This window comes from Panicum virgatum, chromosome 7N (genome assembly GCF_016808335.1).
Source record: "Panicum virgatum strain AP13 chromosome 7N, P.virgatum_v5, whole genome shotgun sequence".
NCBI lineage: Eukaryota > Viridiplantae > Streptophyta > Magnoliopsida > Poales > Poaceae > Panicum > Panicum virgatum.
In genome coordinates, this window is record NC_053151.1 from 7652258 (window position 1) to 7667993 (window position 15736).

At 44.0% G+C, this 15736-nt stretch overlaps 1 protein-coding gene and 2 long non-coding RNA genes across 3 annotated transcripts; all 3 read left to right on the forward strand.

Moving 5' to 3' along the window:
• Positions 1-4268: 4268 nt before the first annotated feature.
• LOC120680659 lies at positions 4269-5429 on the forward strand. The gene is made up of 2 exons (XR_005677754.1): positions 4269-4686; positions 4988-5429. It is a non-coding gene; the product is annotated as an uncharacterized LOC120680659 (long non-coding RNA).
• Positions 5430-5966: 537 nt separating this feature from the next.
• LOC120680660 lies at positions 5967-7022 on the forward strand. The gene is made up of 2 exons (XR_005677755.1): positions 5967-6099; positions 6784-7022. It is a non-coding gene; the product is annotated as an uncharacterized LOC120680660 (long non-coding RNA).
• Positions 7023-11019: 3997 nt separating this feature from the next.
• On the forward strand, positions 11020-15254 carry LOC120680894 (protein NYNRIN-like). The gene is made up of 2 exons (XM_039962474.1): positions 11020-11407; positions 14422-15254. Exons 1-2 carry the CDS (start codon positions 11020-11022, stop codon positions 15252-15254), a joined length of 1221 nt encoding a protein of 406 aa, XP_039818408.1.
• Positions 15255-15736: the final 482 nt, after the last annotated feature.

The window sequence follows — 15736 nt, forward strand, 5'->3', positions numbered from 1 at the left end:
CGAAGGACCTGCTGCTCGCGGGTGCGGGTTGATCGGACCTGCTTCTTCCACGCGGTCAACCAGGGCAAAACAGGCCTCCAGGTCATCCTTCCACGCGGCCGCCACCACACGCGGACCTACAGCCTCCCCGACGATAGGGAGGCCGAGGAGGTAGGCCACGTCCTGCAGCGTAGGAGTCATCTCCCCACACGGGAGGTGGAACGTGTGTGTCTCCGACCTCCATCTGTCAACGAGCGCCGTCAGGAGGGATCGGTCGAGCTGAACAAGCCCACCCTCGACAAGACGGCCCAGAGTCAGTAGACCGGACTCACGTAACCTGCAATAAACAAAATTGTCAAAACAAAGTAATACCGATGAATACATAAGTGATAAACAATAATATTTCATTACATACCTGTCAACCCAGGTGGACGAGGACATAGCACCTCTAGGGCTCGGTGCTCAATTGCTGCAAAGAAAGACCTGTGGCTCGAGTCGATAACTGGTCTAGCAAGGAGTCCATCTCCATACCTACATTCAAAAATATATGAGAACACATAGGTACATATAGGTTCGATACAAACTGGACGCACGATATTTATACATTACAGATAGGTTCGATACAAACTGGACGCACGATTACTACATATTGCAGATAGGTTCGATACAAACTGGACGCACGATATTTATACATTACAGATATGTTCCATACAAACTGGACGCACGATTACTACATATTACAGATATGTTCGATACAAACTCCACGCACGATTAGTATATAGGTACAAACTACACACTGGTGGATCATGACACCGAGTGCCTTCCACGAGCAATTCTCGCCGATGGTCGTCTGAACGTAGGAGGTGCTCCATCTCTGGGATTTCCGGAAGGACCGACGTCAGCAGCATCGTGAAGTGCATTCTGAGGACACTTCTTGTAGTTGTGACCCAATGCTCCACATTGGCTACAACGCTTTTGTGCCTTGCTTGCTTCGGACTCGTCCATACCATTCCGAATACGACGTGTCTGACGGCTGCCTTTGCCTTTCTTAGTGGCTGGATCAGGAATAAACATCTTATCCTCATTATCCTGAATCAAAGGTCCCACTATTCCAATCCCGTATACCTCATGTCCCCAGGTGGATACAACTGCTTCCTTTCTGAAGTAAGGTGAAACAAATACTCCTGGCTGCAACCCAGACTCTGCACATGCCGCAATGAGATGCGAGCATGGCAAATGCAATAACTTAGGCTTCATGCAGGAGCAGAAGGCTTTGCCATCTACTATAATCAAACTCTCCTGTACCACCCTATCTCTACGGATACCACGACCAGTTCTATCCTTGCATAGAACCTCAAATCTATGCTCCATTGTACCTGTCGATATGACGCAGTGCAGTTTGGCCTTTTCAATCTTCTGTTGCATATATTGTGTCACTCTTGTGCAAAACTGAATTTGGGGGTTGCTGATGTTTATGCTTACAGCCATGTAACGCTCTCTGAAATACTTCATGCACCCATACATGATGAACTCAACAATTCCCATAAGAGGAAAGGCACGACAAGAACGCATAACCATATTGAAACACTCTGCATGGTTCGTTGTCTGAATACCATACCGTATTCCGTTGGTATCATAAAGGAATGGCCATTTCTCCTTAGGTGCACCTCGAATCCAGTGTGAAAATGGCTTCTCAATTGAATCCCTAGCCTCTGCAGCATGACTCATGCTTGTTCCTGATGCCCTTACCTTCACTTGCTCTGCAGTCAACTGATCAAGTATCTACCATAATGCATTGAATTTTCTCTGTTGATCTTGGGTGCACAACCTCTTAAACATGTTCTTAAGATCCTTGTTCTTGAAGTGGTCATAGAAGTTTGCACCCATATGCCTAATGCACCACCTGTTTTGGACATCGGGCCACAATGGAGGCATTGTCGCAGTTCCACATTGCAATTTCAGTATTGATTGTAGTAGACCTGCATGCCTATCACTAATAAGGCACACATCTGGACGTGCAGCAATAACATGAACCTTCACTCGTTCAAGGAACCAATACCAACTGTCTAAGTTCTCATTCTCAACAAATGCAAATGCGAACGGAACTATTTGATTGTTGCAATCTACCCCGATTGCGGTGAGTATCTGACCTTTATACATTCCAGTCAGAAATGTACCATCAATGCAGATCACCGGAAGACAACACTGAAATGCCCTAACACAGGCACCTAGGCAAAAGAAGGCTCGTTGCATAATGCTTTGCCCCTAGTCACGGCTGGTATGAGGTATGTGTCATAAAAGCTTCCAGGATTTCTAGCAGCAACCTGGTATAACATACGAGGTAGGTTATCATATGATGCCTCGTATGTGCCGAACCGCATCTCGAACACCCTTTGTTTAGCCCGCCATGCCTTCAAATATCTAATGGTGTACTGGTAAGTCTGCTCAATGTGTCGAACAATCATTTTTGGCTCATAATTTAGGTTGTCCATAATCAACCCATATATTTGCTTTGCAACAAAGTCGCATGATATATTGCGATGCGAGGGAAGAACTTCTGACAGCAAACAAGTGTGCTTTGTCACAATGGAACATTTCCAGTTCAACTTCCATTTTCCCTTGAATGCATGTACTCGCCATGGACATCCATCATTCACACACTTCACCTCATATTCTTTACTGCCAGACTTTACGACTCTAAATTCTCGTTTCAATGATATTGCCCATAGTCTCACAGCATCTTTTACTCTTTTGGCAATGAGTAATCCCACTCCTGATTTCGTACGTCTTCTACGACATGATTGCCAAAACCATGCTCCTTCCACTCTTTTGGCAATGAGTACTGCTCGTCATCAGATGAGCCCTCATATTTTTCCATCTCCATTGCGGTTTGGTTTTCTGCCTCCATCTCGTCCACAATGCTATGTATCCTCTCTCCCTCATCAGCAAGGCCCTGTGGTCCGATGTTTTGGTTCTCTATCTCTTCTGACTCATCTTGATCAAAATAGTTGGTCTCTCTTCAAATACTCGGAGTTGCTTGATCTGCACCATGTTGGATTTCATTTTGTGTCTTCTCCCGGGTTTGAACAAGAATGGACAGAGGCCACCCACGCTCTAGAGCTGCTTGCATGTACTTCTGCCAGTCATCAGTGCTGTGTATCATCATTAATTCTCATAAATCACTTTCTACCTCCCAATTAACAAGAAACTGGACGGTCATCACATGTGTCTCCGGATCAACACGGAACCCACGCTGCAGCCACTTATATATGGAACCAAAACTCCTCTCCAGAGATTTATCTATGGCGCTAGATATGCACTTAAAGGCAGAAAGGTCTACTCCATTTGGCCCATACAAAACATTGTAGTCACCAAAAATACTTGAAACTGCATCTTGCTCGACATATCTGTATACCACAGAATACTTATCGAGTTATACTCTTTACTTCACTACCTTATTCAATAATCCATAAAAACTAAGTATGGATTTCAACTACAACATATAAGTATTCATAACTACGTGATGGCACTCAAATTCTATACTGCATATGCGAAATTCTATTCTAAATCGTAATTAATTTATAAACACGTCTCTAATAGTACTGCAATTGTAATAAAAAACGCGTAGTACTAATTTTCTAAACTAATTTACTACTACGTAACTAAAGTATCATTAAACTCCTATTTAAATGGTTCTACTATAGCACTAATTAAATTAAATTACTCTACAATACCAATGGAAAACTACATAACCTAAATGTACTTACCTGCATCCGGCAGGGCTTCGCCGCTTCCCTTCTCCTCACCCCTCTCTTTTTTTTAGATTTTTTTGGAATTTTTGGGCTCAAATAAGAAGAGAATGGGGGTCAAGGGCTTATATAGGGGGCAGAGCCGATCGCCCGAGGAGGGGGGGGGGGGGGGCGACAGGCCCCCCTGTCGCCCGAGGGGGGGGGCATGCCCCTGTGTCGCCCGTGGGTGGGCCCCCCAGTCGCCCGACAAGCCCCACCTGTCGCCCAGGGGGGGCGACAGGCCCCCCTTCCCCCACGCGTCCCCGGCCAGGGACCTCTTTGCAAATTTGAAGAAAAAAATAACCTCTTTGCAAATTTGAAGAAAAAAAATTACATTAAGGTCCTGTCGCCCCACGGGCGACCGGGGTATATTTTCGAAATTTTTCGAAAGGGACATATAGTTTTGAAATTTTATTTTTTTAAATATAAAAAAGAAAAAACCGCCCCACGATCCCCCACCGGCCCACACGCCCCTTCCTTTCCTCCCCGGCCCACCCCACGCCCCAGCTTCCCTGCCCTGCCTCCCTCCGGTCTCCCAACTCTCCCAATCCCTAGAGGCGGCGGCAGGGCCGGCGGGCCGGCGGCGGCGGCGCGGCCAGGCCTGGGCGGCTGTGCGCGGCGCAGGGGCGGAGCGGAGGCCGGTTGTGGCGCAAGGCACAGGAGGCAGGCCGGCAGGGGCGCATGCAGGACGGTAGGAGGCAGCAGCGGCGACCGCGCCCTGCAGCTGCTCCCTGCTACCCTGCTCGGTGGGTGGCGGCAGGCAGGCAGGCAGGCAGGCAGCGCCCTGAGCCCCTGACCGCTAGGCCCTAGCAGCGCAGGCAGGCAGCGCGGGCGGCCAGCCAGGCTGGCAGGGGCAGCCGGCTGCCGGCGTCCGGGTGCGGCGACCAGCGGCGCTCCGTGCCTCCGTATCAATTACTAGGTATGTAGAGGATGATTTTGTTTCTATAGATAGATGTAGAAACGTTTGCTGCAATGCTATTTGTTGTTTTATAATTTTATTCTCTATTTATTTCATGTATTCCCATTTTAATATATATGTTGAACCATTTTAAATTATAAACAATTTATATTATTGGTATTTAATTATGTGCTACTAATTGTACTTTGAGCTGTCAAACAAAATTTTTTAGTACTACTTGAAATTTTGAATATCCACCTGCTAAATCGTGAGCCCGCCACTGCCGGTCTCGAGTCATCATTTGCTGGTGTATCTTGTGCAGGACGTCTTCGTATCCTATAGTGCAAATCCATGATCTGCTGCTTTTGGTGCTGGAATATGTTGTATTTGTGTCATGTCATAAAGGGAGGCACAGAAAAAAAAAATTCCTTCTGGACACGGCATACTATTGTGTATTCCCATTGTAAGTGATGTAGGAGCGAGTATTATAATAAGCTGTAAGTAGGTTACAGGCTAAATTTTGACGTGGAGGAGAGAATAGGGCGGAGAGAGAAGAAGTGGGAGGTTTGAACTCAACACAAGAACCAATAAATTTTGTAAGAGAGACAAGTGGACCATGTATTATGGTGAAGAGCTAATTGCTGTACGAGTGAGTTGTGAGATGGGCTGTAAAGATCCTTGCAGCTCTTTAGCGTTACTCTAAAGAGGGAACTCTGTTTCAGGTTGTGTTTAGTTCGCGAAAAAATTTGGGTTTTGGTACTGTAGCATATTTCGTTATTATTTGATAATTAATATCCAATTATAAACTAATTATGCTTAAAAGATTCATCTCGTATAAAATAATTATACTATATAATTAATTATTTTTTTCAACTGCATTTAATGCTCCATGCATATGTCCAAAGATTTGACGTGACGAGTACTAAACAGGGCCTCAGTTGATCTCTATTTACAATGACTAAGAGGGTGTTTTGGAACAGGGACTTAAAAAAGTCCCAGGGACTTTTTAGTATTTAGAAGTATTAAATAAAAGTTAATTATAAAACTAACTGCAGAACCCTGAGGCTAAACTGCGAGACGAATCTAATAATGTATCTTAATCTATGATTAGCGAATGGTTACTGTAGCATCAATGTAGCAAATTATGAATTAATTAGGCTCGTTAGATTCGTCTCGCGAAAAAGCACTCAGCTGTCAAAAAACATTTATAAATAGATTTTATTTAATACTATAAAATAGTAAGATTACTTTTGATGTGATAGGGACTTTTGAAAAAAGTTTGGAACCAAACAGGGCCTAATCAAGGCGGTTGTTTTCTAGCCTAGAGTGTCACGTGACCATTTAGACAGGTGTCCTCAAGCAGTATGCCAAAATACATAATCCTATGGAAACTTTTGTTCAGGAGAAGGCGAAGACCACCCATGAGAACACAAGGTCCCTGCGCGATCAACTTCACTCAGTAATACAAATTCAGGAAAAAATCTATCCTCGAACTAACTTAAAATTTTAATTTTCAACCTTCAACTACAAAATTGATAACAGAGGCCATCCAGCTGCCGAAACCGAGGAAATTTGGCCTTTAGGGTTATTTCAAAGGTATTTATTAAAAAATAAAACAATCAAATTAGATCTACAAAATCAAAACTAATTTATTTTAAATCCGACAAATATGAAACTAGTACAAAAAGTTTTCTAAAAATATAACCTATCTTTTATTGCTTTATTTGAATTTTAGTTATTCAAAAATAATAGGCATAATTACAAGCAACTAAATACTACGAATATGAAAAACTTGGATCTGAATAACTGATAAATATATAGATAGGTTACATTTTTAGAAAACTTTTGATACCTATTCCGTACTTATTCATTTAAAATGAATTACATTTGAATTTTTAAGTTTAAATTTAAATATTTTTAATTTTCACAAAATGAAAACCTACCTTTGAAACCATCTAAAGTGTCAAATTTGGCTGGTTTCGATAGTTGGATGGTCTCTGTTATCCGATTTTGTAGTTGAAGGTTGAAAATCGAACTTTTGTGATAGTTCGAGAGTGTAAACCGATTTTTTTCCTAATATAAACTACATGCTTCTCTGGATATATTCCATTTGGACAGAGGTGTAAAGACTGCAGGAGGAACTATTCAACAAGAACAAGGAGTCAAGCTTCGACATGGAAAATCTGCAGAGCGTGAATCAGCTACTCTCTCGCAAGAATCACCAGCTGAGAAGGCGAGGATATGGTGGCCATTTCCGTGCCCAGCTCCCATAGAGAATCAAAATTAGATGGAGCTCTACCAAACATGCCCTTAATATTGTGTGCACTTCATGTCCTGATTCAGTCCTGCGTTTGGGATTTTCTTGTGCTCTGTCTCAGTTCATGAAATTGTTTTAACATTCCATCATTAACTGCTGGTTTTATTCGAACCATGTGTTGGAGGCCAAAATTGGCAATAACCGAGGACGACCGGTCTGACCGGTTGGGCCGACCGGCCTGACCGGTCTAGGCCTGTAATCCGAGTAGGGTTAGGGTTTCATGTTATGAGTCCTATTGTAACCCGATTTGGAAATGATACGTCCTCCCCGGCCTATAAATATAAAGACTGGCCGACTGAGGATTTTCTAACCACAATCGTATCAAAATTATTTTCTTTACTCAATCTCTCAAACCCTAATCTTTTCCAACCCCTTTGCTGTTCTTTGCTCGTCTCTACAGCGTTCAAGGGTGTTTTGAGTGGCCTGCCGACCTCAAGACAACCTTAGTTCTTCAAGCTCCGACGGGGTCTCTCCCGAGCTCGAGGCCCTAGGTTTCGCGTGTTTCTGCCTTCAACCGGTCTGACCGGTTGGAGCGGCCGGTCTGCCCGGTCGCCGTCTGAAGCCCGCTGGTGAAGATTGTTTGCGATCCGCGTGTGCTAGCGTGTCGGTGTGTTGACCAGATTAGCGTCAACATACTTTTTGGCAACTCCGTTGGGGAAGAAGAAGCAATCTACATCGGTTACAATTATCGGTGAAATAGGAGATGCTTCCAAGGTAGATCCGTTGAATGTTATCAATGTCACTTATGAAGTATCCGAGGAGCAGCGCCAGAAGTTCGAAGCCGATTTGAAGCAGTAGAACGAGGAGATCAAGGCGAAGATGCTTGCATGCTATGGGAAGACCCGGCAAGGTGTGATCGAGAAGGAAAAGTTCGTCATGCCAGGGACCCAATCTGCTACACCGTCTGCTCCTCAAGTCGTCAATGTAAGTTCTGCCCCTCAAGGTCTATACAGCATGTTATTATCTGATCTTGGGAAGAAGATCAATGACGCGCAACTGTCCACGCAAAACACTCTGATTGATCTATCTGAGCGTATGGATAGGATGGAGAAGGGTAAGATTGTAAATACTGCATACTCTACCAAAGATCTTATCCCTAGTTTGGCAGCTCCTACGTCTACAGTTAGTGTGGAATTTGGGATGCCACCGAATTATTTCGCTGGGCAGTCATCACCGTCAGGCGCCGTTCGGCCAAACACGGCCGAACCGGTCAAACCGGTCGCAACGACCGGTCAGACCGCTGCCTCGGTGGCAGGTGCGGTCAGACCGGTCCCTCAGACCGGTCAGACCGGTACCATGGTGATGGGCTCGGCATCTGCTCCGGCTCTTGCGCCAATTCCGAGTTCGGCTGCTACTGGCCGAACTAATGAGTTGGAGGGTTTCGTGCCGCCGTATACCACCAGATCTTACGGCGAACCTCCTTTCCCACCCGCTATGCCACAAGATGTTTGGGATGATTTGGCAAAAAATAATCTCCATCATGCTACACAGACGATGAGTACTACTGAACCAGCAACTAATCGTCTAGCAACAAATGCCCAAACATCTAGTAGCAGGAATTATGAAGCCAATCTTGCCAGGATGAGAGCAGATTTAAATACTTTGCTTGGTACCAAACTTAGTCAGTTGGGTATAAATCCTGGTAGAAATCGGTTTTATCAAAGACCGTACCCCGATACTTATGATTTGGTTCCTTATCCTACGGGGTGGTGCGTTCCCGATTTTATTAAATTTAGCGGGGACGATAATCGGTCAACTTGGGAGCACATAAGTCAATATGTTGCTCAATTGGGTGAAGCTAGTTCTAGTAATTCTTTGCGAGTGCATTTATTTTCTTTATCGTTAACTGGAACTGCTTTTTCTTGGTTTTCTACTTTACCACCAAATTCGGTCCGCTCTTGGAACGAATTAGAACAAACATTTCATGATCACTTTTATAGTGGGGATAATGAAGCAAAGTTGACAGATTTAACATCGGTTAAACAAACTAGAGATGAATCAGTATCCGATTATTTCAAGAGGTTTAAAGAAGTTAAAAACCGATGCTTTAATCTGTCAATTTCTAATAAGGATTTGGTAGATGTTGCTCTTAATGGTTTGCGCTCATACTTGAAAGAGAAACTCAAAGGAGTTGATTACTTTAATCTTAATGCTTTGCAACTTCGAGCAATGAACCAAGAGTATAAAATTAAAAATTCCAAAGATGCATATAAGCCTCATCAGTCTAATACTCATGTTGTTGAATATGATTCCGATTCTTCGGCCGATGAGGATAATGAGGTCTACACCGCTGAATTTGTTTGGCCATCATCGGCCAAACCTTGTTCTTGTGCATCGTTTAAGCCGACTCAAAAGGGTCAGAAAGAAGAGATGAAATTTACATTTGATGTTTCCAATGTGATCGTATTTTTGATGAGTTGTTGCGTTTGGGACATATTAAGATTAATCATGTCATACCGTCGCTTGAAGAGTTAAAGCGGCGAGCATATTGTAAATTTCATAATTCTCATTCTCATGCAACTAACGATTGCAATGTGTTCCGTCGCCAGGTTCAATCGGCCATGAATGAAGGACGATTGATTTTTCCTGAGACGAAGATTGATAAGACACCGTTCCCTGTTCATACCAACACGCATACCATCGATCTGAGCAATGCCAAGGTGCTGATTCGGCCAGAACAAGCCGAATGAGCGGAGGGCAAAAATGTGGTGATTGGTGAAGCAAGGCCGAAGAATGTCATTGATAAGATTCTGGCCAGGGAAGTGGTTCTGGAAAAGGCTCCTGATGGCAAGGAGCTAATAAAAATTACTGTCAGAGCTCAAGTGCCCCGGGGGCAAGAAAGTTCTTCTGCTACTGCAAGTCAGCCTGCTGTCCAGGACCGACCGGTCAGACCGGTCCGCCCCAGGGCCGACTAAGGACTTTCAAACCCAAGCGTCCGGAAGAGAGTACTTGGAAGCAGAATGTGCCAAAGATTCAAGAGAAGATGGTTGCTTAGAAACCAACCTTTGGCCAACTTCTGAACAAGTACACGAAGGCCGTTCAACAAGATCGGCCACTAAAAAATAGATCTTGGTCACCCCCCGCGTTGAGGTGGTTCTCCAATGAGGGAAGGGCCAAACAAACGCAGAGGTGATGTTGTCACCGTGTTCGCACCACAGAAGGCATATGCTTCCATGCCATGGATGCTTCCGACGTCAAATGCTACAAATCTAGTATGGGAACACGAAGGAGTCTGGATGCAGTGCTTCCCCATGCCATATCCACCGCATTATCAGGGGGAAGGGTCCAGGACACCGGTGCATGACCGATTGGGCTCATGCCAATCTAGTCAGCAACAGCAGGTTGCACTGGTCAGACCGGTCTAGCCCGACCGGTCTGACCGGTCTCAGCAGAGACCGGCCCATTCTCATCCTCCAAGGCAAGAATATCGTGTCAAGAAGAGGGAGGAGGATGTGCAGCCCATGCAAGTGGATTCTGGGAAGACCACCACCGATGATGTTGTGAAGATCGGTGATGTGAATGTGGTGGTCAAAGATGTTGGAAAGAAGCCGATGGTATTTGGCAAATTGGCTCAAAATGATTCCCAGAAGCGTGTGTTGGCCAATGATCATGAGGCCAGCAGCAGTGGCTCAGCGAACAAGTACCATCAACCTAGGTGGTGCCCGCCGGGTTTGAGCCATTCTCAAAAGAAGAGATTGCAGCGCTTAAGGCGCCAGGAGCAGAAGGAGCAAGAGGCCGAGAAGCTCAGAGATGAGCACTTTAATAAATATCGGCCAATGGTTCCTCAGGGCAAAGAATGGCGGGCCGAGCCCACTGTGCAGTCAACAGGACCGGTCGAGCCGCGTTAGGTGACCGGTCTGACTGGTGCAGAGGACCGGTTTGACTGCCAGGTGCAACCGATCAGACCGGTCGAGCCTGGTGTCGAGCAGAAAGCCAAAGCGGCTACTTCGGCTTCACGCGATGAAGTTCCAGTAGTTCCTGTAGATTTGGGTGATGAGGAACTGGTGGATTATGAGGCTTCTCCGGCGCGTAGCAACATGGAGATAAATGTTGTGCGATTCTCCGAAGAGTACTACACCGTTTCGGAGGAGGAGGAAGCGGCTCTTCTGGATTTCGGGCCACGCGAGGTTGTATTCCAGAAGTCAAAGGAATCGTACAATCACTTGAAAGCCCTTTATATGAGGGGGCACATTAATGGAAGACCGATTTCTCGCATGCTTGTTGATGGAGGGGCAATAGTAAATTTGATGCCCTATTCATTGTACAAGAAGCTTGGAGGGACAGATGAAGAGCTAATCAAGACGAACATAACGGTCAGCGGCATAGGTGGAGTCGACCCTATTGGTGCTAAAGGGGTGGCTTCGATGGAGTTGACCGTGGGAAGCAAGACGCTAGCAACAGCCTTCTTCGTCTCCGAGGTGCAAGGTAATTTCAGCTTGATACTTGGACGTGATTGGATTCATGCCAATCAATGTGTGCCTTCTACCTTGCATCAAATTCTTATTCAGTGGATCGGTGATGAGGTTGAAGTAGTCCATGGCGATACTTCATCCTACATTGCAACCGCCGATTCCAACACTCTTGGTGTGCATGATGATATCAAGTGTCTCTCTGGGTTGGATTTGTTTGATTTCGAACTGATCAGTTGCACCAAGGATGGGTTTGTGCCTGCTACTCTAAAGCCGATGGAGAATCGGCTACATTATTGTAAATAAAATGAGTGCAGCAAGCAACTCAGGCAAGACCGGTCAGACCGGATGTCCAGACCGGTCATCAGATCGGCTCACAGAGCCGACCGGTCAGTCTAACCGATCAGACCGGTCTGATGCAGACTGGTTGATGGAGAGGATCGAGCACTGTTGGTCGTGGATGAACGATATGTGCGAGGCCATTGAGGACATTGAAGACATGGACAAGTTAGGCTAGGGGTTTACGTCGGCTGATCCTTTAGAAAAGGTAGATATTGGAGATGGTAGTGTTCCTAGGCCAACATTTGTAAATGCAAATTTATCAGCTGAGTATAAAGTCGACTTAATAAAGTTGTTGAAAGAGTATGTGGATTGCTTTGCATGGAGTTATTCTGAAATGCCTGGTTTGAGTCGTGATTTGGTTGAGCATCGGCTGTCGATTAAGGCCGGTTTTAGACCTTATAAACAACCTACTAGGCGATTTAATCCTGCTATGAATGACCGAATCAAAGAAGAAATTAATCGCTTGTTGGAAGCTGGATTTATTCAATCTTGTCGATATGCGGAGTGGATCTCTAATATTGTGCCCGTTGAGAAGAAAGATTCGGGCAAGATTAGAGTGTGCATTGATTTCAGAAATCTTAATAAAGCTACTCCCAAAGATGAATATCCTAAATCTATTGCCAATATGTTGATTAATGAGGCTTCCAGACATCGTGTCATTAGTTTTCTTGATGGTAACGCCGGTTACAATCAGATTTTTATGGCCAAAGAAGATATGTCTAAAACGGCCTTTAGATGTCCGGGATTTATCAGTTTGTTTGAGTTGGTTGTCATGACTTTTGGTTTGAAGAATGCCGGTGCTACTTATCAAATGGCTATGAATTTGATCTTCCATGATTTACTTGGTGTTATATTGGAGGTCTATACTGATGATATTGTGATTAAATCAGCCGGTTTGGGAAATCATTTGACTGATTTAAGGTTGGCTCTTAAAAGAATGTGTCGGTATGGTTTGAAGATGAATACACTCAAATGTGCTTTTGGAGTATCGGCTGGGAAGTTCTTAGGTTTTATTATTCATGAGAAAGGCATAGAAATTAATCCAAAGCGAGTTGAAGCCATGAAGCATGTTGAGGCTCCAACTTATAAGAAAGATTTGCAGAAGTTCTTAGGCAAGGTGAATTACTTGAGAAGGTTTATATTTAACTTGTCCGGGAAGATTGATTGTTTTACTCTTATTCTTCGGTTAAAAGATGAAGCTGAATTTACTTGGGGGGCAGGACATCAAGAGTCATTTGAGAAGATTAAGAATTACTTGTCTTCACCGCCGGTGCTTAAGGCGCCTAGGAGAGGGGTTGCTTTCAGGCTTTATGTGGCTGCGAAAGATAAAATTATTGGTGCTGTTTTGACTCAAGAAACTGAAGGGAAAGAGTATATTATCACTTATTTGAGCCGACGACTTATTGATGCAGAAACAAGGTATACGTTTATTGAAAAGTTGTGCTTATCTTTATACTATGCTTGTACCAAGTTGAGGCATTATTTGTTATCTAGTATATGCATAGTAACTTGTCAAGCCGATGTTATTAAGCATATGTTACAAAAGCCGATTTTGAGTGGGAGAATCGGCAAGTGGGCTTATGCACTTGTAGAATATGATTTGGCCTATGAATCTTTGAAATCGGTAAAAGGCCAAATTGTAGCGGATCTTATTGTTGAACATCGGATTAATGATGACCATGATTTGGAAGTAGGCTATATTATTGCACACCATGAAAATTATATTTTGATGGATCGGTTTGTGATGATGGGAGAGGATTTGGCATTGGTAATGTTCTTATCTCTCCAAGTGGTGCTGTTTTTGAGTTATCAAACCAATTGGAAGAGTTTTGCACGAACAATCAAGTCGAGTACGAGGCACTTCTATTTGGCTTGGAGTTTTTGCAATCCATGGGCGTGAAGCATGTTGAAGCCTTTGGTGATTCACTTCTGGTGGTGCAGCAAGTATTCAAGGTATGCCAATGTTACAATGGAGTTTTGAATGCATATCTTGATAAATGCCTTGATATTATCTCTTGCTTTGATGAATTCGTGATTCGACATATTCCAAGAGAAGATAATGAAAAGGCTAATGCTCTGGTTCAACAAGCATCAGGCTATAATGTGACGAAGAAATATTTCAACATTAGAAAGCTGATGCGAATTAAAGCCGAGTGACTGGTTCTGGACGAACCGGTCCAGAGACCGGTCTGACTGCTGAGGGTGGCATGAACAACAATTCGGCCGAGAATTCTACTCAAAAGGTTGAGGCCGAAGTGCAAGATTAGAGGGTGCCTATCATATCATATTTAAAGGACCCTGGTCGTGGTGCAGAGAGAAATATTCGGTGTTTGGCATTTAAATATATTTTGGTTGACGATGAGCTTTATCGTCGAACCGCCGATGATGTTCTTCTCAAGTGTTTGGGTACCGATCAGGCCCGTGTTGTTATGGGAGAAGTGTATGAAGGCATCTGTGGTATACATCAATCGGCTCCTAAAATGAAGTGGTTGCTTAGGAGAGCCGGTTTTTATTGTCCAAGTATGATTTCGGATTGTTTTAGATATTATAAAGGATGTGAAGAATGTCAGCGGTTTGGTGATATTCAGTTGGTGCCCGCTGCATTGTTGCATTCTATCATTAAGCCTTGACCATTCAGAGGATGAGGTTTGGATTTCATTGGTCAAATTAACCCTCCATCTTCAAAAGGGCATCGCTTCATGTTGGCAGCGACGGATTATTTTACTAAATGGACCGAAGCGGTACCTTTGAAGAATATGACACATAGAGAGGTAATTGAGTTCATTACGGATCATATTATTCATAAATTCGGCATTCCTCAAACTTTGACAATAGATCAAGGTTCGTCATTTATTTCAAAGGAGGTACGAGAATTTGCCGAATCTTACAAAATTAAGATATTCCATTCATCTCCATATTATGCTCAGGCCAATGGTCAGGCCGAGTCTAGTAGCAAGATTTTGATAAAGCTCATCAAGAAAAAGATAGAAGAAAATCCTAAGAGGTGGCATGAGGTTTTATCCGAAGCATTATGGGCTCATCGTATATCTAGACATGGTGCTACTAAAGTTATTCCTTTTAAGCTTGTTTATGGTCAAGAGGCCGTTTTACCCATTGAGGTAAATCTGGACGCTTATAGATTGGCTAAACAAAATGACCTTTTCGCTGTTGATTATCATGACTTGATGATGGATAATATTGATGAAGTGAGCGACAAGCGGTTGCAAGCTTTGAAGGAAATTGAGAAGGACAAGCTTCGGATGGCTAAAGCTTATAACAAGAAGGTAAGGCCTAAATCTTTTCAAATTGGTGAGCTAGTTTGGAAGACAATTCTGCCTCTTAGGACAAAGAGCAATAAGTTTGGCAAGTGGTCGCCGGCTTGGGATGGTCCATACAAGATTGTCAATGTTATCTTCGGAAATTCTTATATGGTGGAGACGCTACAAGGAGAATGTCTACCCAGGGCGCTGAATGGGAGATACTTGAAGAAATACTACCCAAGTGTTTGGCAAGACGCTTGAAGATGAAGACAGCCGGTATTTGGATATCGCCCTAAACATTATTTTTAGGCCAGTGCTAGAGTTGTAATTTTGTATCATTAGAGCATGTTTAGGTACTTGCTTTTTGTCTTGCATAGCTCACCAAAAAGACAGGAGGGCATATGTTGGAGGCCAAAATTGGCAATAACCGAGGCCGACCGGTCTGACCGGTCTGGACCTGTAATCCGAGTAGGGTTAGGGTTTCATGTTAAGAGTCATATTGTAACCCGATTTGGAAGAGGTACGTCCTCCCCGGCCTATAAATATAAAGGCTGCGGCCGATTAAGGGTTTTCTAACCACAATCGTATCAAAATTATTTTCTTTACTCAATCTCTCAAACCCTAATCTTTTCCAACCCCTTTGTTGTTCTTTGCTCGTCTCTACGGCATTCAAGGGCGTCTTGAGTGGCCTGCCGACCTCAAGACAACCCTAGTTCTTCAAGCTCCGACGGGGTCCCTCACGA

Excerpts from the sequence above, each read along its gene's own strand:
- LOC120680894 (XM_039962474.1), top strand. The coding sequence starts at position 11,020 with ATGGAGATAAATGTTGTGCGATTCTCCGAAGAGTACTACACCGTTTCG. Across the intron at positions 11,408-14,421 it reads CTTCGTCTCCGAGGTGCAAG|GGCATCGCTTCATGTTGGCA; the intron begins GTAATTTCAGCT and ends CATCTTCAAAAG.